The sequence below is a fragment of the Haemaphysalis longicornis genome, unplaced genomic scaffold, assembly GCF_048455015.1.
Source record: "Haemaphysalis longicornis isolate Haplotype H1 unplaced genomic scaffold, Haemaphysalis longicornis Haplotype H1 scaffold_4, whole genome shotgun sequence".
Taxonomy (NCBI): domain Eukaryota; kingdom Metazoa; phylum Arthropoda; class Arachnida; order Ixodida; family Ixodidae; genus Haemaphysalis; species Haemaphysalis longicornis.
Window position 1 is genome coordinate 31,664,977 of NW_027526361.1, and position 27,514 is coordinate 31,692,490.

General features: G+C 44.8%; 3 protein-coding genes across 3 annotated transcripts in view; 1 reads left to right on the forward strand and 2 right to left on the reverse strand.

The window, feature by feature from the left end:
- Window positions 1-100: 100 nt before the first annotated feature.
- Window positions 101-13,481, forward strand: LOC144178464 (phosphoserine aminotransferase). The gene is made up of 10 exons (XM_077706339.1): window positions 101-464; window positions 547-607; window positions 2,092-2,161; window positions 3,243-3,448; window positions 3,596-3,673; window positions 5,204-5,298; window positions 6,104-6,273; window positions 9,461-9,589; window positions 9,978-10,115; window positions 12,986-13,481. The coding sequence occupies exons 1-10, from the start codon at window positions 411-413 to the stop codon at window positions 13,089-13,091; spliced, it is 1,107 nt and encodes a 368-aa protein (XP_077562465.1). The 5' UTR covers window positions 101-410; the 3' UTR covers window positions 13,092-13,481.
- Window positions 10,525-18,189, reverse strand: Mesh1 (Metazoan SpoT homolog-1). Its single transcript, XM_077706341.1, has 4 exons — window positions 17,854-18,189; window positions 17,715-17,770; window positions 15,161-15,502; window positions 10,525-10,675 (listed from the first exon to the last, which is right to left on the reverse strand). Exons 1-4 carry the CDS (start codon window positions 17,966-17,968, stop codon window positions 10,583-10,585), a joined length of 606 nt encoding a protein of 201 aa, XP_077562467.1. The 5' UTR covers window positions 17,969-18,189; the 3' UTR covers window positions 10,525-10,582.
- A 4,832-nt stretch (window positions 18,190-23,021) lies between these two features.
- Window positions 23,022-27,514, reverse strand: part of Fra (neogenin protein frazzled) — a 260,099-nt gene continuing 255,606 nt past the window's right edge. The window contains exons 25-26 of the mRNA XM_077706334.1: window positions 27,255-27,451; window positions 23,022-26,625 (exon numbers count right to left, since the gene is read on the reverse strand). Of these exons, the coding sequence (XP_077562460.1) occupies window positions 26,527-26,625; window positions 27,255-27,451 (296 nt within the window). The 3' untranslated portion in view covers window positions 23,022-26,526. The remainder of the gene's footprint in view (window positions 26,626-27,254; window positions 27,452-27,514) is intronic.

Here is a 27,514-nt window from a genome sequence, read left to right on the forward strand (position 1 = left end):
AAGGGTCCGCCGGCAAGCGCGCCTGAAGGCGCGGAGGGAGGAAGCTCAAGGCCATTTATTACTCACGTGGTTTCCGGGGTCGCCTTGCCCAAAACGACCGACGCGTGGACGCGGAATGCCTCTCTCCGCACAACTCTCTGCGCCTCTCTCCACCCCAAGCACGCCGGCCTGCTTGGTTGGCTTCGCCGCTGGCTCCCAAGTGGTTATCCACTGCGTACATCGTGGGCCTAGGGTTACGTAGAGATCGTGTTATCGCAGCAGCCGAGCCAGTAGTGACGACAGCGTGTCGCGCGACTGTCAGTGTCCGCTCAGCGAGAGAGAACGCACGGAGGAGCTTGTCGCCAGCACGAGCGGATTACCAGACAGCGAGAGCTCTCCGTGAAGACGTTAGCCCCGGACTGCACGCCAGGATGGCAGAACGCAAGCTCAATTTTTCGGCAGGGCCCTCAGCCGTCCCCTTGGAGGTGAGGCTTTAGCAGCACTCGCATGTCTGCGCATGCTGTCGAATTCGGTGCCTTCTGACCGGTCCCCAATTATGTTCAACAGGTCCTTCAAGTGGCTCAGAAAGAGATGCTCAATTATAACGGATGTGGAGCCAGCGTCATGGGTTAGTACAAGAAATTTACGTCGACCTATCTTTTTCGCATTGACGTTTTTGTTTTAACCAAGCGCGGCCTGCCTTGTGTGGCTTCAAGAACATACAGTGCATTTCCGGATTTTCGGCCATTTCAGTAACATTCAGTGGAACCGTGTTATAATGAGCCTGGTGGCATTTATCATAAGTGTACTCTGCACAGAGATACTGGCCGTGTGACTAATGACACATTTGTCCTTTCAATTTTATCTTGTATAAACAATCTTTACTGAGCTTAGCTGCCTTGTCATTTGTTGCACACAACTTACTCATCTTGCACTGACTCCCCACTCCACATTATGTAAGAAAAAGATATGTGCTTTCAGTAATTTAGTGCACTCTGTGAGTTAATAACCAGTAACAGCAATATCGACAGTCGTAAAGCGCACTAAAGGCAAATACATTTTTCTGTACCGCAATGATATGCATTTTATCACTCCTCAGTGTTCTCCTAGGGTGGCATATGCTTTAATTACTAGCTTAAAAAAATGAGGGAGTAAGTTCCTTCTCCGATTTCTGTCCCTCTCCCCCTCCCCTCCCTTCGTAACATTGCACATTGTGAGCAATGCATGAGGTACACTGCATACCAACTCCGATCATTCAAAAGTTACAAGTGCATTGCTCTAGTGCTTTCAAGTGTGCCCATTTGTGTTCTCTGCTATGCAGTTCTCTGGCAAACTCTGTGAATGCCTTTGCCCTTTTTTTGACGTCACAAATTGTAGCTCAGTAATTGGCCTGAAGAAGTGATGCCTAGTGTCACTTTCATCAGATTATCAAAGCCTGTGGGAATCGTGTTCAAATGTTATTATTGAGCTTCACACGGAAATCGAATTTCATATTGCATTTTGATCAACACCAAAAACTGTGACAGCACTTGGCTGGTTATTTCACAACTGAACAAACCAATTTTCGCATATGGCGGTTGATGCAGTCCCTGTGAAAAATCCAGTTAGCACATTTTGGTGTTCAACAAAATACAACGTAAAATTTACTCTTCATGCAAAGAGCACTGCCAAGTAAATTGCCAAAACAGCAAAAATATTCACAGTAAGGCTATAACTCAGGCTAATCAGTTTAAAAATGCTGACACTGGCGCAGGAGCTTGCTTGCTGAATAGGATGATGGAGAACAAAAAAACATGCACAAATGCATAATGCACACAGAAAAAAGCCCTCTGTGCATTTGTTTTGTTCTACAACTGCTTTATTCCGCACTATTTTTTGGCATGAGCATATTGTGCTGTCATGTAGTGACTTAAAGCCTCAAGCATTTGCAAAATAAAACTGTACTTTGGGCTTTGTTCTGCGTGCATTTTGTTTTTGTCTGTGCCTGTTCTCCAAGTAACCACATAACGTGTACACAAAAAATCCCTTTAAGCAAATCGATGTGTACATTGCTCTGTGCTCAAGAGGAAATGCAAGCATCTAATTTTGTGTGATGCATGGTACTTATTGCAGAGCTCAGTCATCGATCGGCTGAATTTGCAGAAATTGTGGAGACTGCGGAAGCTGACCTGAGGGACCTAATGTAAGACACCTCGAGCTCTTGTGCATACCCATTTGCGCAAGTGTCGTAGGTATACTTGCAGTTATCTGTGTAGTGCCTTCATGTGATGTGCACCTGTATTACCTCAAATGATAAGGTCTTATCTCAAATAGGGCCTTCTGGCAACATTTCTATAGTCACCCCATCTACAGGCTGTCAAGAAGTAGCAAAGGGAATATTCCCTTGATTAAGAAAGCATGCTGACGGGCACTTTTGGCTTTGCATTTTAACAGTAATTGCACTAAATCAGCTAAATAATTTTTACTATGCACTCTATAGTGATTGGACTCTGGAATTCAAGAATAAGTGTTAAAACGGGTCACAGTCATAAACAAGATACAAAAATTCTGCTTGACTGCTAACAAAAAGACATACTCCTAGCCAGACAAGTAGCTTGCAAGACTCACTTCATGAAATGTTGAATTTTTAATGAAATGATTTAGTCATGGCAAAGTTGGGGTTATACAAAATTTTTCAGAAGTCCACAAAGTACATACTGTATAGAGTCACCTTGGGAATTTAGATGCTAAAAGCCTTAATCATTCCGTTGTCCTTGCATTTCTTTTACCAATTGTGATGGGATTGTACGATAATACAATCCTAATTTAATATTCAAAAGTCAGCATTTTACTTCTAGTTACAAAAAAAAGGGGGGTAGGTGAGGGGAGCTCAGTTGTCGCAGTGGGTATTCCAGCCAAGGTTTGTCTGCAGTTCGCAATGAACTTTATGCATGTCGTTGAGGTGTTGTAGCTCATGGACTGAAGCGCTGGCTGCTGAATCTTGGACTAAAAAATGCTAAAGTTTGGGCTACGCTCAATGGCACATCATGAGTAGTTTGGTGCAGCTTGGCTGTTTAGTGAGCACCATGCGCACTCCAGTCGAGCCACTCTTCATTCATAATTTTGCCGTGCTATGGGAGATTCATTTCAAGCCACCTCATGCTACAAGTTGGTTTTTTGCATGGTCTTCCTTGCACCTCACTGAGTTATGCTGGTAGTGTGGTGAAGCTGTTGCCCCCCCTCCCCCCCCCCCCCCCCCCCCTTTTTTTTTCTGACCTCTGCAGGGGCATTCCAGCCAACTACAAGGTGATCTTCTTGCAAGGTGGCGGCACGGGCCAGTTCAGCGCTGTGCCGCTCAACCTGTGTCCCCGGCTCAAGGAGCAGAAGGCCGACTACGTGGTCACCGGCACCTGGTCAGCCAAGGCTGCCAAGGAGGCCGAGGCCCACATTCAGGTCAACAGGGTCCTGCCAAAGGTCGACAAGCACGTGGGTCAGTAGGCTGACCGTTCTCGCGTCGCTCCCGAGCATTTGTTCTCTCTGTCCTTTCTTATTTTAAGTGGCTATGAATGGTGGCCGTGGAGTGAGAGTGCAATGCCACACAGAACCGCTGTTCAATGATGTTGCTTCTTGTGCCCAGGCATCCCGCCACAGAGCGAGTGGAAGCGCAGCCCCGATGCAGCCTACCTCTACTACTGTGACAACGAGACCATCCATGGTAAGTGCACTGCCATTGTGCGTGGAATCTGAAGTGCTCACTGTCATTGCTATCACTTCCTTATACCCGTGCGTTTCGAAGGCCTTTGAGTTGAATGTAATTTGAATTACATGCCACCTTTGAGCTGCTACACCAGGCTACACGATGTTTTTAAAAGGCCTTTGGTTGAAATGCCATTTGAGTCAAAGGAGTACACCATTGACCGTTGAGGTTCTCAAAGGCCTTTTAAAGGCAAGCGGTTGTACTCTCAGGAGCAGTTTCTTCATGCCGTAATTATGAAAACAATTATTTACGAGTAAAAATTGGGGTTTAAAGTGCACAATCTTCATAATTTCTCACTTGTTCTTGTTTTCTATCATTCGCTCTACGATCGCAAGGTAACTTGGTACTCTCAACACCGGCACTGCCAAAAAAAAAAAAGAACTGGCTGTCAGCGCATGTTTTCTGCGCGCTTGTAGATTGTTATCAATTTGATCACTAATAACTGTTTTTTTTTCTTCCCACTTTAACTTTATAAAATGAATTGTCAATAACGAAACAGGGCAGCAGTGGCGACACCAAAATATGGCTTGTGAACAGGGGAACTTTCAACTGCCTTTGAGAATTGTCATGTAGATCAGCAGAACTCCTTCCAGTTTGAATGGCATTTGATACCCGTGCTACACGAGCGTTTCGAAGGCCTTCGAGTCGAATGCCATTTGACTCAAATGACACCTTTGAGCTGCTACACGACGTTTTTCAAAGGCATTTAATTAAAATGGCATTTGAGTCAAAGGACCATGACAACTGACCTTTGAAAGTCTCAAAGGCCTTTGAAACACGAACGGTCGTACCCTCGGGCTCAGTTTCTGCAAGCCGTAATAACGAAAACAATTATTTACGAGTAAAGCTTGGTGTTTGAAGTGCAAGATCTTTATAATTTTTCACTTGTTTTTGTTCTCCGTCACTCGTTCTACGATTACGAGGTAACTTGGTGCACAAAAAGACAAAAAGAAACTCGCTGCCTTGTGCATGCTTTGTGCGCGCTTGTAGATCTTTATCAATTTGATTACTAATAATTGCTTGTTTGCCCATTTTAACTCTAAAATTAAATTTTCACCAAGAATGAAACATGGCAGCAGTGGCGACACCAAAACATGGCGGGCGAATGCGGAAACGTTCAACTGCCTTTGAGAAAGGTCGTGTAGATCGACAGAACTCCTTCCAGTTCGAATGACATTTGAAATTTCGAAGGTCATTCGACTGAAATGTCCTTCCAAACACTCGTGTAGCACAGGTATGAGATTTTGAAGGTCATTTGACTGAAATGTGCTCTCAAATGCTCGTGTAGCACAAGTATTACTCAATTCAAATGGTGGTGCGTCTTGGGGCTTGGACATTGTGTCATTACCTTTTGCAAAGCAGTGGAAAAGTGTGTGAATATTTTTTGCCACTGTTGAACTGAGAAATGGGCTAACTTAAGATCAGTCTTAAATTCACTAACAAAAGAGGGTGACCACTGTAAAGTGAAGGAAAACATTTATTTCGCAGGTGTCGAGTTCAACTTTGTTCCGGACTCTGGGTCTGTTCCTTTGGTGTGCGACATGTCGTCCAATATACTGACAAGGCCTGTTGACGTCTCAAAGGTGTGTACTCCTTTTTGTCTGCATGATAAGGAAGAACTTGTTGTTCCAGAGCATGTGTGTCTCATCCTGGTCGTTTGTCCTTCCCAATGACATTTCATTGCTGCTCTTTTGCCCCCAGTGTAAGATTCTAGCACTCCAGCAGCACAGTTAAACTACCATACGTTAAAACTAAAGTGCACTTTCCGGGGTACTAAAGTGCACTTTCCGGGAACTAAAAAGCTATTGATAAGACTGATTTGAAAGCCTCAGGAGACGAGGTAAAAAACCCCTCAAAAACGGGAGAATGGATGAAGCCGAAAGCGGGCGCTGACTTGGGGCTGCCAACCGGCAGCAGACTTTGCGCACAGAGTTTTGTGGTTTTATGGCACTTGCTTCACCGGGGAACGTAGTCCCCCCTTCTCCCTCACTAGAAGGAACAGCGGCGGTGGAGAGCCAGGGGGCAGTTCGTTCGTTGAAAGCCTGCAGAACAGATTGCTATAACCTTCTGTAGTTCTACATAAAGAAATGCTGTTTTTCGTTGCACTCAATCGAGTAGTGGTGTAGCTTGATTGACGACAGCGACCGAAAGGATCGACACATCTTCACTTCTACAGCTATCACTAAATGATGAATGGAACACACACTATTTATTTGCTACGAAGCATGTACTGGAATTTCACTGTCCACCACCACTATCGTTGCTGAGGTGAACGTAATAGCCAAGCTACGGCATGGAAGCTTCTTGATCGGGTACATTGCCAAAACAATTTTTATTTTTATTTGTGTGCTTAAAAAAAATGTGATTTTGCTAAACTTTGTCCACCAGTACGGCGTCATCTTTGCGGGAGCCCAAAAAAACCTGGGCATGGCTGGGGTCACGGTGGTCATCATCCGGGAGGACCTCATCGCTACACCAGCCACCTGCTGCCCGAGCGTCCTCAGCTACAAGATTAACGCCGAAAACAAGTCTCTGTACAACACGCCTCCCACCTACGCGTGAGTATTCGCTGTGCATGCCACTTGGCGCAGAAATAGGGTTGCCACTGGCCCGATTTTTGACCAGCCCGACCAGTTTTTTAGACAGTGGGCCGGTTGGCGGGCCGTACTTAAAACCGGCCGTCATTGGCCAATTTTTTGCCCATCGTGCGCGATTATTTTGTTTTATTGTATTATAAGTGTCAAGTCAGAAACTACGGGGATAAATATGTTTAGACAAGCTGCGCAAAGACACGCGAGCAAAGAAAATACGCGGGCGGGCACGCTCCCTGAGATGCAGGAGGACCAAGGGGAGGAACAACACCACAATGAAATGCCGCCGCTGCGGTTCAAATGGAAAGATTATGATTGATTGTAGGGTTTAACGCGCCGACGCAACGCAGGCGATGAGGGGTGCCGTAGTGGAGGGCTCCGGATTAATTTCGACCACCTGGGGATCTTTAACGGGCACCGAAATCTCGTACACACGGGTGCTCTTGCTTTTCGCCTCCATCGGAAAAGCCGCCGCCGCGGCCGGGAATCGAACCCGCGACCTCGTGCTCAGCAGCGCAATGCCAGATGCAAAGAACAGCTTTTAATGGATGAAGTAATTTTTCAGTGTGACACATTCAGAGCAACAACCAAAACCTCAGTCACTTTCAGTCCAAACACTATGCTGATTTCTCTACGAAAAGGCTACAATAATTAGCATTGCATTAAAAAAAACGTTTTTTTTTTTTCTCCTTCAAGCAAATTCAACATTCTGTATGACTGACTGACTGACTGAGTGGTTCGGTTTGAAGAGGAAAAGAAATGGACTGGGGATAATTTTGAGCCCATCTAGGGGCTCACCGGCATACAACCCAGTCCGGGGGGTAGGGAATATAGAAGGGGGTGAATAGGATAGGGTAGAGAAAAAGGAGATAGGTAAAGAGAGAAAAGAGAAAAAGTTAAGGTGCCGCGAAGAAAAGAAGCGTTGCCACAGTCACTGGGGCCACCGAGCACAGAACACATCACAAACACAGGTCCTGGCGTCATGCTGCGTCCGGGAGAAGTTCTCGACGGGAGCGGTGAAGCGTAGAGGTGAGGCTGTGCTTCGATGAGTCGTGCGCGGTGGTCCGAAGTGAGGGGAGCTTGCTGGGTGAAGTTCCAGGCAGGCGAGCGGGAGCAGGCGCTCGACGGACCCACGCAGCAGAGCGCGCGCCGCCCGAAAAAATCACTCGTGGCTCGCGACGCGTGGCCGGCGTAATCGCGATGCTGCCCCGGCCGCGCAGGAGCGAACGAAAAACACGTTTGCACCCCACGGTTCTTTTTTTCGGGGGAAGGTGGCAACCCCGTGCAGAAATGCACAGCACTTGTCCATGAAGACTGCGCGCGTTTGGGACAATGGGTGTGAAAAATAGGCAAGAAGACAAACTGCACTGGCTTGACAAGACTGCATCGCAATGAATATTACGATGGAGACTTAACCCTAATCACACTATGCCTTACTGTAATTAGGACCTTTGAGGGGGAGGAGCAAGCTTTGAAGCAGACAGGAACTGTCATCTTGAGGAATAAATTTCCCCTGGGAATCGTAGTTAATGCATGAAGCAGCAGATTCCGATAATTAAAATCAAACAACGGTGATATAAATGCTCTAGCCACAGGAAGCTGTCATCAGGGGAGAATTAAAATTTGCTAATTTTGAAGGAATTTGTGAACTTTTTGCATTGTGTCTACTAAAATTCAGGCCAAGCTTTGTTACAGCTGAAGGAGACAATACCAAACAATATTTTTCATCATCTGTATTACTGCATCCAGAAAAAAAATTCAAAGGTCAAAACATGATAAATCACATATTGTTTAACCTGTGCTGATGTTTTTTTTTTTTTTTTAAATTATAGACAATTCAACACAAATAAATGAAGCTTGCTGCATGCTTAGAAGATGTGCGTGCCTATTGGCTGCATGCTGGGAGTAAATTAGCTTCAGCCAAATAGACGTCTTCAATTGGATGCTAAACAAATGCTGAAAAAAAAGCTAAGTAAAAAGAAAATTCACCAACAGATGGCATTTACATGGCTCAATGCAAAAGAATTAAATTTTACATATGCAATGGCAGTACATTTTTTTTTTTTCTACTATTAACATTTCGCTGCATTATTTAGTAATGTCTAAATATGGCAGCAACACACACATGTACAAACGAGTTGGCGTTCAAAATGTGGGCCACACAAATGTGTCTAAAAACTTGTTCCGCACCCCGAGGGAGTCAGACTGCCGCCTTTCGCGACTGTCTAGGATAATAGTATGTAGGCTGGACAAATTATGCATGGAGGAGTGAATGATACACCATGTTTGCAGTTGGGTTAATTTGCAATGAGGCATCTGCTTTAAATTAAAATTGATTGGCATTCATTGACCTGCTACAATGCAGCGTGTGCACGCAAGACTGCCCTCTTTCTACAACTTGTTACAACTTACCTCCCTTCCCCCCTTCTTTACATCTCTGTATCGCTGTCTTCCCTCAGACGAGTTTTGCAAGTAGTGTTGACTTGCTAACTTCATGTTATTTAAGCCAGACATCTAAATTCAATGCCTGCCCGAAAGTTCAGTAATTTTACCAATATACAGACTTCTTTTTTATTTTTATTTTTTGAAAAGGGAATAATTCTCCAATCATCCACAAGAGTAGTTATCCCTCCGCATTGCAAGGCAGTGCCGTGATCATTACACTTTAGAAGATTCCTTTCCTCCCACCTGTCGGCTGCAACAGCCCGTTGGAACCACTCGAAGCTTTAGTATTGGGTGGCACAGTCAGTTCTGATGGAAAAATGAAGTTTTGTTGGATCAGGGTGGTTTAGTCAGTTCTACTCGAAGGAGTTTTGTCAGACTGGTTCAAAAGTGCTACTGTACCTGTGCCTTCATTGGGGGTACTTTACATGCTCTTGAATTACATTGTGGTATTTATAATTTACTGGAAACTCTCGTCTGAGCTGCTTTCACCACAAATCACTAATCTCTCTCAGAAATAAAACCTTATTACTCAGTTCTGATGTTAACTATTCTGTGACAACTACCTTACAAAGGCTCCTTAGCTCAGCTTTCTTTGCCTCATTGATAAGGTGTAGCACAGGACGCCTCTCGTCTGTCCCTCCTTCACAACTTCTCTCTTTTCACCGCGTTTAGGGCTTGGGTGTGACACGGGTTGTTTTTGAATGACCAGCATCTACATCTTGGGCCTGGTCCTCAAGTGGATCAAGCGCAACGGTGGCGTGGAAGGCATGGCAAGGCGGTCGGCAGAGAAGTCCCGGCTTATCTACGAGCTGTTCGACAAATCCAACGGCTTCTACGTGTAAGTGTCACACTGCAGGGTTGTCCCTTCATTGCCCCGCAATGCAGTTTTTTTCAGTTTTCTGTGCTACATCTACCTTCCAAAGGTGCACATCTAACACTTGCGGAAGGAGACCTGGTTTTGGAAAATGCTAATCTTGCCGCAAACATTTAAAGGAAGTCCCCCCCACCCCCCCTCCCTTTTTTTTTTTTGAAGCACACTTTTATGAGGACTGCAATGATGGCAGACAAAAATCGGCCAATCTGCACAAACCTTGAGGTGTTGCAATATGTTCCTCCCATCTGCTCATCGTAATCGCTTGCTGCACCGCTTATTAGTTTTGCATGCTCTTAGTTCTGTTAGTCCCTGCGAAGCCTGCGAAACTAATCTCTTGACCCTTTTCTTTCAGTTGCAACGTGAACCGTGACCACCGCAGCCGTGTGAACATACCGTTCCGCATTGGCGGAGCCCAGGGTGACGACGAGCTGGAAAAACTGTTCCTCAAGGAAGCTGCCAAGCGAAACATGATTCAGCTCAAGGGGCACAGGTATGCGACCCAGGCATAAAAGCTTTTTTTTTCTTTGTCCAAAGCATAAGCAACGTATAAGTGCCACACAGTGCCTAACTATCTGTGATCGTCCAGATGTTGACGCCCAGACAGCCATATGTCTTGCAATTTGCTCTGTAAAATAAATTTGGTAAAGAGCATGTACCTAAGGCAAGGCATAATGGTTTGCCACGTGAAATGTTAGCACTGACAAAGTGGTGCTTTCCTCATTCGCCTTAGAACTTATCAAATTCTCACGGCACCCAGTAAAACCTTGGGCCATGAAAGAGGGCATTCCTGGCAACTGTATTTTCATTTCCCGATTACAGCGAGCACATTGGTGACAGTGTATGCTTGTGACTCGTCATTAGAATGGGAAATGGAAAGAAAACACACTTTTTGCGTGTGGTGCTTAGTGCCCCAAATTTAATTTTATTGGCTTCACTTTCCGGCCTTGTTTATGAAGTCTAATGCTTGAGGTACCTAAAGAACTTTCTAAGTGTGTTGAGCAGCAGCGCAGAGTGGCTGTGCCTTTCGATGTTCTGTTTTGGTGGGAACACCTGCAATTGCAGAAATAAAGCTTTAAACGGCATGCACAAAAAGCATATTTCTGTGACTAGCACAGTAACAGATGTAGTTGCACGAGTTCCAAGCGTAGTGGTCAGTCCTAGGTGTGTGTCCATACACAGAACTCGCAAATATTGAAAAGAATTATGTAATAACATTCAATTTCAGTTTGAGCTGAGCACCACTATTCAAAAGCTTCGAATACTCTGAGTAATCAGAAGTTTGAAAAAACAAATACGGAGTTGTGTCAGTGAACTTGGATACATGAAATTATTTAAAAACAAGAAATTCCTTTCAAAAAACATGTGCAAGATTTATTAAGCTTTGCAGTGAATTAAAGCAAGTTAGGTCCTAGATGCGTTGCATTTTGGGTGCCTACAACCCCCGCCAAAAATGCACTGGCTTGCTTCAGCAGTGGTGACAGACTTACCCACAATGCACCGGTTGCATGCACTAGGAGAGCAACAACGTGCCTTGGGAAGAGTGCATCTTATCTCCTGAGCATTGCCCCATCACCACCCTCGTGCTTCTCCTTTTGTTGATAATGTGATTGCACCCAAAAGGCCCTTGTCAACACCCACTAGATAAGAAAGCCTGTCGTCACACTGGCGTAGTCCCTGGTTTTCTCGGCAGATGATGCCCAACACGATATTTCATATTTATGAGACGCAGGGAAGAACGTCATGCTTGTCTGACTTCATTCTGTGACACCCGGACAAAGCTTTCTTCACAAGAAGGCAATGACACCCCTGTGCTGTCACAAAGCTGATTTGCCGGCTGCAGACGTTCATTACTGTGCACTTACGTCACGTGGTGTCAGTGCTTTTTGTACATTTGTGTTAGTTGTCAAATGGCTTTAGCGGAACCTGGAATTCAGACTTTTGCGTGTGGGGGGCATTTACAGCACAGGTGTTAACAAAAAAAATCTCAGGCCATCTCCACTAACGTGAAGCCTGGGGAGGGGCAAAGCATGCAGTGAATAAGTGTATTCTTGGCGTTTTTGCCAACGGAGATGATACCATTGGTGGGTAGAGGTATACAGCTTTGCCGTAAAAGTCTCGTGTCTTTGAAGCACGAAGCTCTCTAGCGCAAGGCATAATCAAGTGTCCAAGTGGTTTTTTAGTACGGGGAAGCGCTCCAGCGCGAGGCGTAAACGAGGGTCCCGGTGTTTTTATTACGCGTTGCGTTCTAGCGCGAGACGTAAACAAGTTTCCCAGTGCTTTAGTACCGTGACTACATGAGATGACGGTTACGACGACGACAGGAGATGCCAGCAGCCCCAGCCCCTTAGGTGCTTGGCCCCTAATATTTGAGGCATTGTTAGTACTGAAACAGGAAGGAGCAGAATGCTGAAAAGCAGAGATACTAGTACCACCAAGCCACGAGGTATACCTGCAAGTATTTGCATGCCAGGCTAGTGTTTGTTGCCCCATACAACGTTTTCTTCCAAAACCTTGCATGGAGCTGCCACTGGTGTGTGCGTGTGCATTTGTGAATGTGCATGCATGCTTCTGTGCAAAAGACAGATATATATACTGAAGTGCTTGTGGTCGAGGTCACCACATGCGATAAAAGTTGATTTTCTTGTAAAGTCTTACCGGTGGGATAGCTTTGTTGTTTGTTCTAAGCTATAATAATGTTTTACAAAAAAATTCAGCTGAAACTACGAGAGGCCTTCCTTGCTTTATGCCATGGAAAAGTTTTGCAAATGCTTGTAAGCAAGCTTCTTTTTTTTCTATGACTTAGTTACAGGAATACAAGCAAGAAAATGTGAATTCCAGCATTTGTAATATAAATCTTGACATATTCGCTTCGAAAGCAGAAATTCACACAGGCTTAGTCAGCTTCCATTTCTTCGGCAAGCACACACCATGCATAACTGTTTTCTTAAAAATCGAGCTTATGACACTAGCGCCAGTTAGCAAAAGAAACTATATACTTTTGCTTCATACTGGGCTCGTCATTTAGCAGTGGTTTGAAAAAAGCAGCACTCATCTAAGGTTGGCTGCAGCGAGCCCACGAAATGGGTGGCAATGCATCCTTAGATATGCTCCCCAATTTTGGATCTAAAGGGCTGTATGTCTAAAACGGCAGCAGTTGCAGTGTGTAGCTGCAGTCTTTTAATTTTGCTTACAACAAAAATGTACTAGAGGGCGCTTTGCTCCTGTCATGCTTCTAGCTGTATTGATGCCAAAAACATATCGCCTCAGCAGCAAAACAAGTGCATATAGTTGTGCATTGTCACATGTGCCTGAATGTTGCCTTTGACTAACTGCTGTCCTCCTTCCTTTCGCACATTCCAGATCTGTCGGCGGCATTCGGGCATCAGTGTTTAACGCCATGAGCGTGGAAGCCCTCGAGCCGTTCTTGCAGTTTGCAAGGGAGTTTGAAAAAGAGCACCACAAGTAGTGGCGAGTGTCTTACTGGCTCACGAAGATGTCCATTCCAGTAGAAATAGGCAGCAATATCACACTGAATGCAATTTTAAATGAAATCCCTGGCAAGCTATCGATGTTTAGTAAGGCCATTGTTAGCACACTGTTCCGAGGGGATATTAGCAAGAAGAGGACGGAGGTTTATCATAGCGATATTAAAGAGTAGTGGGGAGAGAACTGCTCCTTGTGGGGTGCCCACGGAGGGGAGCAGAATGACGTCGGAGCGCAGATCATAAATTCATGCATTTTTATACAGATTGTTGCAAGTGGAAGTGCCTTGAATTTTATTTTCGTACAGTGTTTTTACAAGCTTTTAGACATCCTTTTTTGAAGCTGGAAATAAACATGGACGTTTTCAACAAAATGTGTGCTGTAGTGACTATGGTGCATGACCGATGGAGGAAAGCTAAAAATCCGCAATTCAGTATCTGGACAGCCGGAGAAACGGCATCTGCGAAGTTTCATGAAATTTGCTTAATGGCATGACGGTCCAGCCTTTGGAAAGATGGAAACAGTGGAAAAAACATTATTGAGAAGTGATTCAGCACATGTGCAGTTTTATTATGTTTTGCTGTCTACATCCTGTGTAACACAAGGCTCGCCTTATGAAACTTCACACTTATGCAGGTCATAACTGCACGTTTATTCAGAACAACAAATGCCATGAAATGGCCAATTCCTTGGTTTGAAGGACTAGTTCAATATTGTGTGCTCCACAATGTTGCAACTGTTGCCGCACTAATATCAAAGTGCTTGCCACTAGTACATAAACAAGTGACTGTCCTGTGTTTGCTTCACCCAATGCTACACATAAAAAGGGTTTCCCTACTGGCTTCATTGTAATCTTATCACCCAAGATTTCTGCATAAAAAATGTTTTAGCTTCTCTATTGGGCAAGACAGAAAAACTACAACATGGTGGTTGACATTTACACCGCAAGCAAAGAACCAGTTTGCTACTGTACAGAACAAAGTTTTATTCATGTTAATGGCCTGTAACTACATTTTCACGCATGACAGATAGTTTAAATTGGCAAAAGGATTGCCTACTTTGAATCTGTCCTTCGACATCTCCTGTCAAAGCCCGTCCTCTGGTAGGCTTTATGTAAATGATCAAAAAGCGACGTGTACCCTGTAATGCCGGTTCCTATTAAAAGCGGCAATGGTGTGTTTGAACGCATAACAAAGCTCTCAGTGGGAAGTGCAGAAAACACGAATTCTAGGAGTTCACACAGAACAGGACTTGTGCAGGCATTGCAAAAGCATATTTGCTAGCTTTGGAGCTGCGCAGTCCCAGCCGTTTCACCGGGAATCTGTCAGCACAGTTCAGGCAGCCAAGCATTCAACGCAGCGACCATGGTAGAAGCAACTAGTACCTTGGGAATGGCTAGAACCGAGCATTAGGCAAGCAGCCATGCGGAAAACCTAACCAGCAGTGCAACCCACACCAAGAACAAAGCTTCATTTGCTTCTACAGATGGTGAGCAATGGTGATAAGCAGGCTTTTTGGGAGTAAGTGTGGGAAGCTCTGCGGGATAACAAACTTTGATAAATTCAAGGGTGATGACGGAATGTCTCGTGCACTGAATTCAACTTTACATTTGCACTGCAGCAGTGATGATGTAAACGCACTTTTCATTTAGTTTGGCAGAGAGCCATGACCATATTTTGAGTCTCGTATGGCAAACTGAGGTGTCATCAGTGGTCGTTAAAAATATGCTCTCCACGGACCGAAAATATGGATGGCATTTCGGTCTGTACCTAAAAATAAGGGAAAGTGAAACAAGTATTGTGTGTGTTATGCGGGAATTATAATGACCAAAACTAATCAATGTGGCACGACAAAATCAACTTGCACTAATCACATCGCACACACCAGCCAGCAAGGTTCCAGCTAACAAGAAAGAAATGAATTCTCTTTGGAGGGAACTCCATCATGGTCGTCTTTTACCTCGGCACAGCCACTAGTCCCAAGCTCTACCGAAACCTTTCCTTCCCAGAACAGGGAGGGGAATCATCAGAAGGCGCCCTTTGCCTTGAGCACCTCGTCTAGGGCGTCCTCGATGGGCCGGCTGGTGCCCCGCATTCCGTGCACCACTTTCCCGGCCCACTCAAAGTACTCCTGCACCCGGCTGCGGCTCCAGCCAATGGGTGTGCACCGCTGCAGGTCGCGCAGGTTGTACAGTTTGTCGGCCAGCTTGACCAGCTTGGCCTCCCGGCTGCAGCCCGGCGCGTGCTCGATCTGCAGCCGCTTGCGCTCCTCCTTGGGCAGGCTCTTGTCGTCCGTCACTTCCTCCACGATGGAACGAACCTTGCTGCCAAAGTGGCGCTCGATCTCCTCAAACGTCGTGTCCGTGTCTTCCACCGTGTCGTGCAGGATGGCCGCCTGGGAGGGGGGGGAATTGACCGGGGTTTGCTGAGTTGGAGCATTCGCTAGGAATTAATATATTATCCAGACTGCTGTCACGGTTTTGTTGTTGAGTGCACACAGAGTACAGAATGCCGTAGAATATGTGTTGCTGATAGACAGCGTATTTACGGCACGACTTCGGACTCAACTGAACTCGGTTTCTGCTTGGTCATTCGTCATTCCTTTGCATTAGACCTTCACCTTCTGGAGAAAGGTTTCGGCTACAACTGTCAAAACCACACACGAGTAGCCAGCTGAAGATGGTCTAGCAAACTGCATTGCAAAGATTCATGGTGCTAGTGCTATCTTTAGTTGCACGCTTGCTCTCTTCACAGTCCTCATATGAGCAACCTCGGAGCACACACTTCTGCCCGTAGGAGAATGCTGCCAGCTGATGTGATTGGCAGCTGATGAAACGCCAATACCTCTACCCTGCAGGGAGCCATGACAGAGAGCTCACCCTTGACATCCAAGCCTTTGCATAGTTTTTAAAGGGTGACCACGGCACTATCCACAATGTACTCGTGTTTTTCTTTCAAATGATTCTTAAATAGCGCAGATATCTAAAAACTTCTGAAACATCTTTAGCCTCGAACAACTGGTAAAGGGCACACCCAATTACTGCTAAATATGTTGCAGAGGACAGGAATGCGAGCCAATGCAAGTTGCCTGTTGCTGGATATCAAATTGGTAATTAAAAGGGATAAAATCATTCCCACACATGCCTGCCAAGTTTTTTAAAAGGCTATGGAACTTTCCATCAATATACTTCCTCACTGAAGCAACAAGCTTGCCATGCAGCACAGAATAAAGCAATAATAACACTGACAGAAAACATGTAAATCTGTTCATTATTTTGCAAGAACGACATTAGAACACTAGAATTTTTGGTTGCAGAAGGATTTGAAATTGTAAATGTACTTACATGCCTAAAAAAATTTAATCACTAAATGCTCCCACCACTCCTTGCTGTCAGCCTGAACGGTCCTCTCAGTTTATGCATTTTTGCTGCAAGAAGCATTGATGGCACACTTCTTCATGACCCTCTGATGGGTCTACCCAACCCTGCAAGTTCTGCAGCTTTTTGCAATGATCTGTACTTCCCAAAGTTGCTGTCGTCCAAGCGTCTGCAACTTGTATGTTGGTGTATCCATAATGTACATGATCCTGCTCCTGTGTGTCTACGGAACCAGACGCAGGGATATATATACCCCCTCAAAATCGAAATTCTGGATAAACTTCTGACCAGACATACAGGCAGGAACCATGTGAACGGCGGCTACTAAACGATTTTGTGTCAAAGGAACTAGCCGATGGCTGAACTTCATGAAATGTGAAACTTTGTCTGCAGTGCTGTCTGACGGCACTCCAAGCATGAATTCAAGTGTCATCCACCTGCATTTTCTTCGGTGAAATGTGTTTTTCGGTGAAATGTGTGCTTAAGACCTATCCGAACATGTTTTTTTAATACACAAAAAATGAACAAACGCAACCTCAACTGCCAAAAAAAAGTTCTGTCCAAATGACCAAAAACAACTGAGGGACACAGTGCCAGCATAATTGTTTCACAAATGATATATCACATTATAAAGGGGCAGTGATGCGCCTGTTCATTCATGCCCGACAACAACATCCTACCAGAGCCAATGCTTATACTGTGTTGCAAGGTCTCTTGTGATTAAATCATACCACCTGTAGCTTCTTGGCCAACCCCCCTTCAGCCCATGGTGATTATTTCTCTTCTAATTCCCAGCATGAAGACCGCACAGCTATGACAGCCGCTCACGCTGTAAAACGCAGGAGCCAGATTTAAATCATAGCCTCCTGTATAACGCCTTATACAGGAGGCTATGTTGCATTATGTTGCAACTTGTTGCAACTATGTTGCAACTTGCACGTTGCATTACAAAGCGAAGTCACACTGAAGTAGCGTAAACTTGGACTTAAAAATGAATGCATGCACACGGGAAACAAAAGAAAGCGAATTTAGACAGTGCAATACCACCTTGAGGTGACCATCACGTTTAAAAATGCGAGTAAACATAAGCGATCGGCAAGCGAGTGAAGGCAGTGCATGCAGTAGACTGATGGAGTGCGATTGGTTCGTTCTGGATACGCTGGTGGCACTGCTCTGTTTTCTCTATTCGCAATCTTCCTGTCTCCCCGCATATCTTTAGTGCATACTCACCTGCAGTGTTGCGATATCATAGATGTTTCCTTCATGCGTCAAAATTCTGGCTACACCTGCGCAGAGAAAGACAGTCACCCTCAAGAAATAGATCTGCCGAACCTCCTTCGGAACATCAGAAAGGGAACAAACTACTTGCCGATAGGATGGTTTATGTAAGGCGTCGCGTCTTCGTCTTTTCTACGTTGTTTCCGGTGCTTTATGGCTGCAAAGTTCACAGCTTCGATCAACGCCTTCGCTACTTCCTCCTCCATTGATCACTCGGAAAGGGACACCTTCTGTGCGTGAACAAGTTAATGCTCTGTTACGTAAAACTTCTTCAACTCATGAGTCATTCTTCCAGACAAAACTGCACTAAACGCGGTATTCCCGCCGAAGAACCCGCAAGCTGCTCATACGTTCACACGGACAGCGCGACGCGACGGCGCAAAATATCGGACGGAGGCTACAGCTGGCTCGAGTTCACGCGCGCGTATGCAAGTCGCAAGCAACAGTGGACGCGCGAAATTCGCGCGCGCATTAACGCGTACCGTCAGCACCGTGCACATAAGCCGCTCGATAAAGAAAAGGGAGGATATGCTGAGCAAAGAAACCGGCGTCGACATTTGTCTTTGACCGCTCGCAGCACTTGCCACCTCGATTTTTGATTGCGGCGCACATCGCGTGCACTTTCCTCTTCACTTGCCGACCTTGCTGAAGTCTGCAGAGTGCAGAATTTGCTCCCGAAAGAGTCGAAAGCTCTAATATATTGTATGCATTTGCATTCTAGTTTGCATATGTAGCACACGCATGTAATTTAGTTCCGTCCTGTAGCTGCATTACGTGGCGAAATAAAATGTTGCGTAAACATTTACGCATTGGTTTTATAGTACCTTTGCTATTGACCAAATTATATAAAAAAGACGTATATTGTTTGTAATTTGATTGTTTCTTCCCATTTTTTATACTTACCGGTGCATATCGCCAAATTTTCACGCCGTGGTGTATGCACTGGTGCACCCCTGCCCGGTCACGTTTTCAATCACATTCCACATGCAATATCGTCTCGCAAGCACGATATTGTGCCCATACCTTTTTCTTCAACGACAGCTATGTTTTCAGTAGAGGCTTTAAGCAAAAGTGATTATAAACACATTTGTACATTTTAAAGCAATCACCTAAGGCGTTGCGCTGCTGAGCACGAGGTCGCGGGTTCGATTCCCGGCCGCGGCGGCCGCTTTTCTGATGGAGGCGAAAAGCAAAAACGCCAGTGTATACGAGATTTCGGCGCACGTTAAAGATCCCCAGGTGGTCAAAATTAATCCGGAGCCCTCCACTACGGCGCGCCTCATCGCCTGCGTTGCGTCGGCGCGTTAAACCCCACAATCAAATCATCAAAGCAATCACCCTTGCTAACCTTCCATTAAACTCAAATTTGAGCTGAACCTGAGGCAAGTTAATTAATCACTGACTTGGTGAAACTTTCTTTATAGCACCACAGTGAAAAACACTGGAATGGTACGATATCCACACTATAAATAGCACCTGATTCGAAGATGGTCACAGCCTCTTTCATTATTCAGAAGAAATTCGGCTCACCCTTCGAGGTAATCAATTATTGAGCTCGCATAAAAAGGGGTAATTACATGTAGCAAGTTTAGTGAGCAAAGTGACAACCATAACTCAACGGGGATACTGCCCGTTCGTCACATGGCGTTTCGTCATAGGCCGGTTCGTAATAGGCCGTTTGGTCTCACTTAGGAAAGTTCGTCACAGATGCACAAAATGAATGTCCACGTACTGTTTTTTTTTTACTCGAAAGAGAGAAGCGAGGCACAGGTTTAGTTAGTTTTTTTTTGTACTTTGGGCCGTACATCTAGCAAAGCTCAACAAAGAATGCTAGCCAGAGTGGACAAGTAGGGTGACGTGTTCGGACAAGATTATAGATACGAGTTCAGCAACCCAAGACAGAAAAGTGAGACAGGGACATAGCCCAACAAAGTTCTTGGAAGACGGACCAGGCGTCTGGTTCTAAGTGGTCCCGTAATAGGGAAAGTGGTAGCACCGACCTTCTCGTTCTTGGAAAATTCACATGGGCCATTTCGTGTCACTTATTAGTGGTTTAATACAAGTGGTACAACTAATTATTTGATGGACCTTAAATTTCTCCAGTAGCCATCTGCGCATGTGCGGGGCGCCGGTCCGCCGTTCTTGGCAGTAGCTCTCTGGCAAAATAAACAAAAGGGCGCCCCCTCAGCTAGCTGCTTGGGGAGCAGATATGCCTCCTATGGGGCTGCACGTTCTTATATCCTCCTTTCGGACAGTTCAGTGAGTTCTTATGTGCACACAAAAAAGGCTTTCCAAGGAAAGGGGCAAAAATGACCACGTTGTGAGCATTTGGCTACCAGTGAGGGAGCAACGAAAATGAAAAAAAAGTGAAGAAAAAGGAGTGCTACGGCCACTGCAAATTAGTCACGCGAGCGTGCGCCTGCTACCGTGACATTCATGTGAAAGGCAAGGGGGATGGGTGGTGGGAGCGGTATGGACTGCAGGACCAGGATAATTCGTGCACGGGTTCCCCGAAAGCCAATCATTTTTTGGGGCGTGCCTTACTGCCAGTTTAGGATCGCCGTGGCGGCCGCTAAGAGGACCGGTACTGCGAAAAGGTGTGCAAAGTAGTTATAGTCATCCTCATCACCACTTACGTCTAAAAAAAGCCAGGAATTTTGTTTTTGCGTTTCTGTGACGAACTTTCCTCAGTGACAAATTGGCCTATGACGAATGATCCTATGTGATCAAACGGCCTATTACGAACCACCTATGACGAATGATCCTATGTGACCAAACGGCCTATTACGAACCGGCCTATGACGAAACGCCATGTGACGAACGGGCCTACACCCAACTCAATGTATGCTATGGGCTAGTACAGCGACAAGCTGTCTTCTGTGCTACATAATACGATGCCAACAGTCCCCTCCATCACTGCCATTTGTCGCGTCGTTTGCCTCTGGCTGGCTAGCAGCGAGCAAAAGTTGAGCTGTGCTTGTAGGGTACCTTCACTGCTGTAGTGTTTGCCTCCGATTCTTATCTCCAAAGCAAACCTTGCATCCAGGTGATTTCTTACACGAGTGCAGGCTGTAGTTTGTCATACACAAGACGACAGCAAAAATTTGTGGAGAGGGTGCATTTTTTAAAATCAAGAGCGTGGCTCGAATTAGTCCCCACCCCCTTCCCACCCACTCCACCTTGCCCCTACCCATAGACCCACTAACTGGAATGCTTTTAAAAAAGAGAAAACGCTTATTCCTTTCAGGTGCTACTTGGCAGGGCATGGGCACACAATATATGTTGCGGCAATCGGCACTAGAAAAAGCAGCAGCACAGTGCGGTCGAGGTCACGCCGTCATAGTTACCAGCATCAAAGGCGGTTGTTATTAAACTGTGCAGCACAAAATCCGTGGTGTCAACAATTTATTAATTTATACGCATGCTGCTTCTGCACATCGTTGTACTTCCTACTTTGCCTAGCTGTTTCTCACACGAACCACAAGTTTGGAAGGCAGAGGAGATATATAGACCAAATAACCTCTTAAAAGGGTAGTCACATCTGGCAGTCTGGTGGTTTGACGGTCTTCTGACTACTCCCAGTGATGCATTTCCTGAAAAGGTCATCTCAGCGGTCAAAAGGTTTTTAAAGGTGAAAGTCTTAAAGGGGCCATGCAGACAAAACACAAGTTTGGCACATTCGAAAGATTGCCTCTTTAAAACCACACTGACACCACTTTTAACATACACTTCGCTCAAGTAAGCTATATAATTAGGAAAAAAGGGAACGGCTATGCGACTCACTAGCTCATTTCCTGCACTAGACCCTATGATGTTATGTGCACAGCCGTGTGATTGGTTGAGGCCGGCAAAAGCAAACGCAAGTTAGGCAGGGCTTGTACGCTTGCAGAACGAGCTATTTTTGCTCAAGTGTAACGCATAGTCATTTTATAGCAGTAAGAATGGTGGGGTGAAACAATGGAAGTTACGAAAGTACACGTAAACATAGAAGTACCAGTGCATATGGCTGTTGGTACTGGGTGCACTATGCTTGTTATAGCTGCACAGTAGTGCGGCGCTTTGGGATTGTCACAGACAACACTGGACGATTACCGCAAGCGATATTGTCGTACGTGACCCTATCTGTCAAGCATACCCAACATTTCATGAAACGGTTACTACCTATCGTAAGAAAAACAAGCCAGGTGCAATTACAATGAAATACAAAGCAAAGGAGAATAGCGGTGTGGAGCAGTATGGTGGCGCCATCTAGGAGAACTAATGGTAAACAAAGCTCCGCAGTCAGCTGCAGACTGAACAGTGCACATGAATTTCGCTTGCAGACCAATTCATGTGACGTCATGGCAGACAGTATGAAACACACGATTTGGCGGGAGAATCAAAATTTTAACTTAAATTGATTAACTTCTCAGTGAATAAAGTATCACTTGCTGCCAGAAAAGTGCTGGGGCCACTACTAAACACCAAATCTTTCGAATAAAACAAACTTGTATTTTGTCTGTGAAAAAGTGTTGTTGTTGTTGCTGTCCGGTCAAAAATGGCCATTGCTGTAAACAGTAAATAAACAAAATACACGTGAGGGGCGAAGGGATTTGAACCCGGGTCTCCACAGCAGCAGCCCGATGCTCTGCCATTTATGCTACCGCAGAACTTCTCTCTTTATTACATGAAAGACAAACGCAATTTATGAGTTTAGGGAGGAATGGCACACAATACACAGCATACTGCGGACGGTTGAACAAAAGTTGTCATTCGTGTTTCTTTCTTCGTAGCACATGCCCACTTGGGGGACTGGCCTGGAATCGGGAGCTTTGAGGGGATAGCGTACCTACTTCACGAAATTCACAGAACTGTGAACTGGAAATGCAAAAGTTGAAGAATACTGCTTGCTGCGCGAGACCCAAGCATGACGGCACATGAGTAGAGCAGGTGCGCACCAGCCGCACAGAAACCTAACTCTAGGGAGTCTGTGGCATGTACCACTCTGCTTGCTGATGTCACTTGCGCAGTTAGACAAAGAAATAAAAGCGAAGAAGCAGGCGCAAGCATGGTGTAGCAGGAAAGAAGCCAGTCAAAGTAATCCTTGCCAAAAGACAAGCCAACGAAAGCCAAGAAAGAAAAGAGACTAAGATGGAGCAGTAAAGAGGTTGCAAATAAGTATCGCCAGGCTTTTGCCTTCAAAGCACATACTAAGCAGACTTAAGTTCCCCGAGTAATTTTTTTAGGGTGTTTATAGCAGGGAAATTTGAGCTTTCTGATCTCTGACTTGCACCTGTACAGGGATTCCCGTAATCACTTATCCAACAGGAAAAGATGCATTTTACTTTCCATACTGGCCCACCTACCTACACTCAGAGATAGCATTTTTCATCACATTTTATACCACATTCAACAACAGCACTTACCTGGTTTATTCTATGTTGCGTGACAAGCCTTCAAAGTAAACAATACAAAAATAATAATCATAAACTAGAAGCTTTCTTGTGATTTGTTTGACAAGGCTAAAAATTTAATCATATTGATGAATGTGCTGGGACCTGTTAGACTACCAAAGCTACAAAATATCGGCAATTCATCTTTAATTTTGTCATGATTATGCACAAATACAGAACATTAACTGTATGTCATACTAAAGTAATTTACACCAACTTAAAGATGCGTGGTACAGTATGTGGCATACTTTATATATCTCGACAAATTGTACATAAACAAATATTGTTCGCAAAAATCACAAATACTGTGAAGTGTAAAAGTAAAAAAAAAAAAAAAAAGAACAAAGCACCTTATCTTCATCAGCTACCTATAAATGGCACAGCAAAACATATAAACAGATCTGTAAACTTGGTTGTGCACTTAGGTATTAGTATGTACAAAAGCAGAAATTGTGACACAAAACTAAGTGTAAAAGCACCCTCACATTATTAACAATTACTTTTGAGCTGCACGCTGGCAAACTTGTACACACTTTGAACAAGAACGTCAAATTTCAAGATATAAATATGAATTCATTAGTATAACTATATATCAAGCAAGTATAAAACCTCCAAGTTCCAGCATCAATTTCAACATGAACTGGACAGGTGCACTAAATAAAGTTCCAGAGTTCAAATTCTGTTCACCACACATACACGATTTCACCACTACAAGGACATCTCAGGAAGGACGAAATCGCTGTGCAACATTCTTACATTGGGATCGCTTCACATATTGGCCAAAGGCTTGTGTGCAAAAAGGCATATGGACGAACTAAAACTCCTGCCTGATGTTAGGCACAGAGAGCATAATATAGACCTATAAGCTTCTTCAATTAGTCAATAGAGTGACTCCTAAAGACCGAACAGGGAAACTAGCCTTGGTGATTAAAGAACATAAAAAAAATCTCCATGAGCACCGTAGCCACTCTTATACGCAGAGTGCTTGTCAAAAACAACTGTTTGTCCTGCTCATTCAACTGTCCACTTTGCCGCTCTTTGAGCTGGAATTTGCATTTTTGTAGCACTCATGTATATGCGAATACTTGAAAGCTTCTAGTGAAACTTAAACAGGCAAAACACAAACGTATAAGCAGAATCTTAAACTCTCCCTTACCACTTTTTATTTTTTGATAACTACTATAAATGAGCAGGTTTGTGAGCATTTTGGGAAATCTTTGTACCTCCAAAGCAACTGCTTACCAACATCTGTGCGAAGACATAGTTTATGCAACATACCACTGATTTTGCCTTGCTGTGAAACAAGGAGATGCAGTACATCGTACCTTTTGTGACAAGACCTTTGGCCAAAATGCTAGTCGGGTCTTCACTCACTCAAAAATAGCATTAATAACAGAGAGAAGAGCAGCATGACAGACAAACATATGCAGGGCACTTAAAAGTAGGGGCGTGACAAATGCAGGGTCACTCTGAATAAACAATAGCACATCCAAATGTAAAGACCGGTACAGAATTGTGGCATGGCATCTCACTCACCCACGCAATGCTTTGTGATCAAACAGATGTCGACGGCTCTTTTTTGCTGGTAGAGCACGCGCGAGCATTGTGAGGGGGGCTTAAAGAGTACATCAGCAATAAAAATGCAGCAGTAGAGTGTACTAGCAGGCGTAAATGCCTCTGCCTATTCTTTTGCTTCAATATCACGGAGCCTAGACACAAGACACAGACGTTTCACAATGCTTTTAACAAGTGAGATAATGTTACGGAGTGATTACCTCACATCATATTCTAGGCTGTCGTCCTCCTTATACTGCACAGGCATTCATTAGTTACTGCATTTATGACTCGCAGGTCATTAAAAAAACAAAACAAAAACCTACATCAAGGACAACATTTTTTGAAATAACAAAGTAGAATGCAAGGATGTTTGTGTGTAATAATGAAGCAGCACAATAGTACTGTGTTGTAAAAATGAGATTTCCAAAGTTGCATCTTATCGTGTCAAGCGAAAGCTGCTACGTAATAGGATAATTAAAACGATAAGTCTGGTGGGGCAGTTGGGCAAATATTGCCTTTGGCACAAGGAAACACAGGTGATCGGTAAAAAAGAGAATGTACTTATAAGCAGGATGTCGAGCTGATTGACTATAATGACACAGTCGATTTCCATTATAACGGATATGGACACTCGGTTGTAACGAACACCACCACTGGTTTCGCTTGGTCCATGTACATTTGAAATGCAATGAGATTCAGTTTTAATGGACCTGGTTACAACAGACTGTCAGTTGCAGCAGACTCAACTTCAATTCTAGAGCAAAGTTTGCAATGAAATTTGGTGGCATCTGCAGCGTCTAATGATGGAAATACATTTTATGTGAGTGAGAAAAAAATCTGGCCAGTAACACTACCAACGTTCAAAATCACGCACAATCCTCATCAAGGCTGAATCACAACTTTTGTGGCTAACTGTTTGATCAAATCTGTTTTATGATTAAGCGTCTGTATGCAAAGAAAAAAATTTTGTTTAGAACAGTCAGGATACTGAAAAGCTTATGAACTACGACACTAGGATAACTGTAAAGCATCCTTTAGAGCCAGCATAAGACCAAGGCACTACTAAAATAAATAGATAAAAAAGCTGAATCTCATTTTCATACAGGGTCATTGAGCATACAGAAGCAATCAGACAGCCAAAAAATGGCAGTTGTTCTGAAAAGTTATTGCAGTTCCTTGAGACAATCAGCTGCTTCTTCTACTTGTGCGCTTTTTTTTTTTTTAAACTACAATTCAGGATGTTTTGGTATTGTAAGTTGAGTTTCAGAACAACTTTTTTCTTCGATGTCTTGCTTTGCACCATACTCTTCATACAATGGATGATCTTCGCTACAGCTTCGAGGTCCGTTATAATGAGAGTCGATCGCGTTAACTGCGAGACTCCAGCGGGGGCCCGTGCAGCACTCATTTCGGACACAGCACGCACGCCGTAATCTTGCAAGCGCACAGCAGCACTGACGAGGTAGTGTACTGTGGCCGTATAAAAAATGGAGTATTCCACAGTGCTATGTACAATGTTGCGTGAGCCATGTGGGGTCATCAGCGAGGCCTGCTGCCCACCAATCCTCAGGCCATGGATGCCCGCCAAGGACGACAAAAAAGAAACGGAGGAAGATGAAATGAAGGGCAGTGTTCTGGGATGGCCCCACAGTCGGCACCACACCTCTCGTTCTCCACCAGAGGGTCGCCTATGTCACAGTTTGCTTCTGGGTTCCACCACTATGTTCCTGATGAACACACCACTAGAAGTCCACTGACCATAGGTGCTGCCTTGATTAGCACTCAAACTCGGACGCCGTTATTGCATTGAGGTCCTTCATGAGACCTTCGAGGTTCGCCATTTCTTGGGTGAGCTCTTCATTGTTGAATGGTGACTGGAAAGGGGAGAACCAGACATCAGTGCGCATTGAAATCACCATGAGCACAGCAGAAAGTTTAAACTTTAAATTTAGCAAGTAGAATACACTGACTGCAAGGCGAAAGTTACAATTCACTCAGTGTCACTGCTCTTGCTAGAGCTATGGAAGGCTTAGTCAGTGTTACTACGTAGGAGCTTCATGGCATAACGCGCATAGCCGTGAAGCCGCACTAAAGAAAAAACCCTCCGTATAATCTGCATCCTGACTTCGCCACTGAAATTTTTGCATTTTTGGTGCGGGTTATAAGCACGAAAATACGGTATTGTGTCACAAGTGCAGAAAAATAGCTGACGAGTCACAACCCTTTCTTCCATTTTTCTCAATATATAACTTATCTGGTTGAAGTTTGTGTTGAAAGTGGCATGGGTTTTACACTGACGAGGCAATTTTTCGATTGGACAAAAGTTGTATCTCGTATTCATGGTCAATTTAAAGGACGTGCCCTTTACAAAGATATATTTTTTGCGGCTGCATTTGGGATGAGGCCAGTGATGTCGCATTGCAGTCTCTACTGGCATGCATGGCTCGCGGAAAGGTCTACAAAGATTGGTTGCTGGGGTCAATCGTGGCAGGGCATAGCTTACAGCCAGGTCTTCCTCCTTCTTTGGGGTGTGGGCTGCAGAGGATGGCGGTTCTCTGTTGACGCCGCGTGGGGAGGCCACCACCCGGGACTTGAGCCCCGACTGGCGTCCCGGGCTGTGCTTGCCAGAGGGGCCCCCACCAGAGGTCGAGGTGGACACCGAGGACTTCTTGTGGGGGCTCACCTGCTGGGGCCGCACTACTGCGCCAGAGAAGAAGACGTCCACCACGGCGTGAGGGTTGAAAACATGTCGCCACATAGGAC

Excerpts from the sequence above, each read along its gene's own strand:
- LOC144178464 (XM_077706339.1), top strand. The coding sequence starts at position 411 with ATGGCAGAACGCAAGCTCAATTTTTCGGCAGGGCCCTCAGCCGTCCCC. Across the intron at positions 608-2,091 it reads ATGTGGAGCCAGCGTCATGG|AGCTCAGTCATCGATCGGCT; the intron begins GTTAGTACAAGA and ends TACTTATTGCAG. Across the intron at positions 9,590-9,977 it reads AAATCCAACGGCTTCTACGT|TTGCAACGTGAACCGTGACC; the intron begins GTAAGTGTCACA and ends CTTTTCTTTCAG.
- Mesh1 (XM_077706341.1), bottom strand. The coding sequence starts at position 17,968 with ATGGAGGAGGAAGTAGCGAAGGCGTTGATCGAAGCTGTGAACTTTGCA. Across the intron at positions 17,771-17,853 it reads TTACATAAACCATCCTATCG|GTGTAGCCAGAATTTTGACG; the intron begins GCAAGTAGTTTG and ends TTCTCTGCGCAG. Across the intron at positions 15,503-17,714 it reads ATGATATCGCAACACTGCAG|GCGGCCATCCTGCACGACAC; the intron begins GTGAGTATGCAC and ends CCCCCCTCCCAG.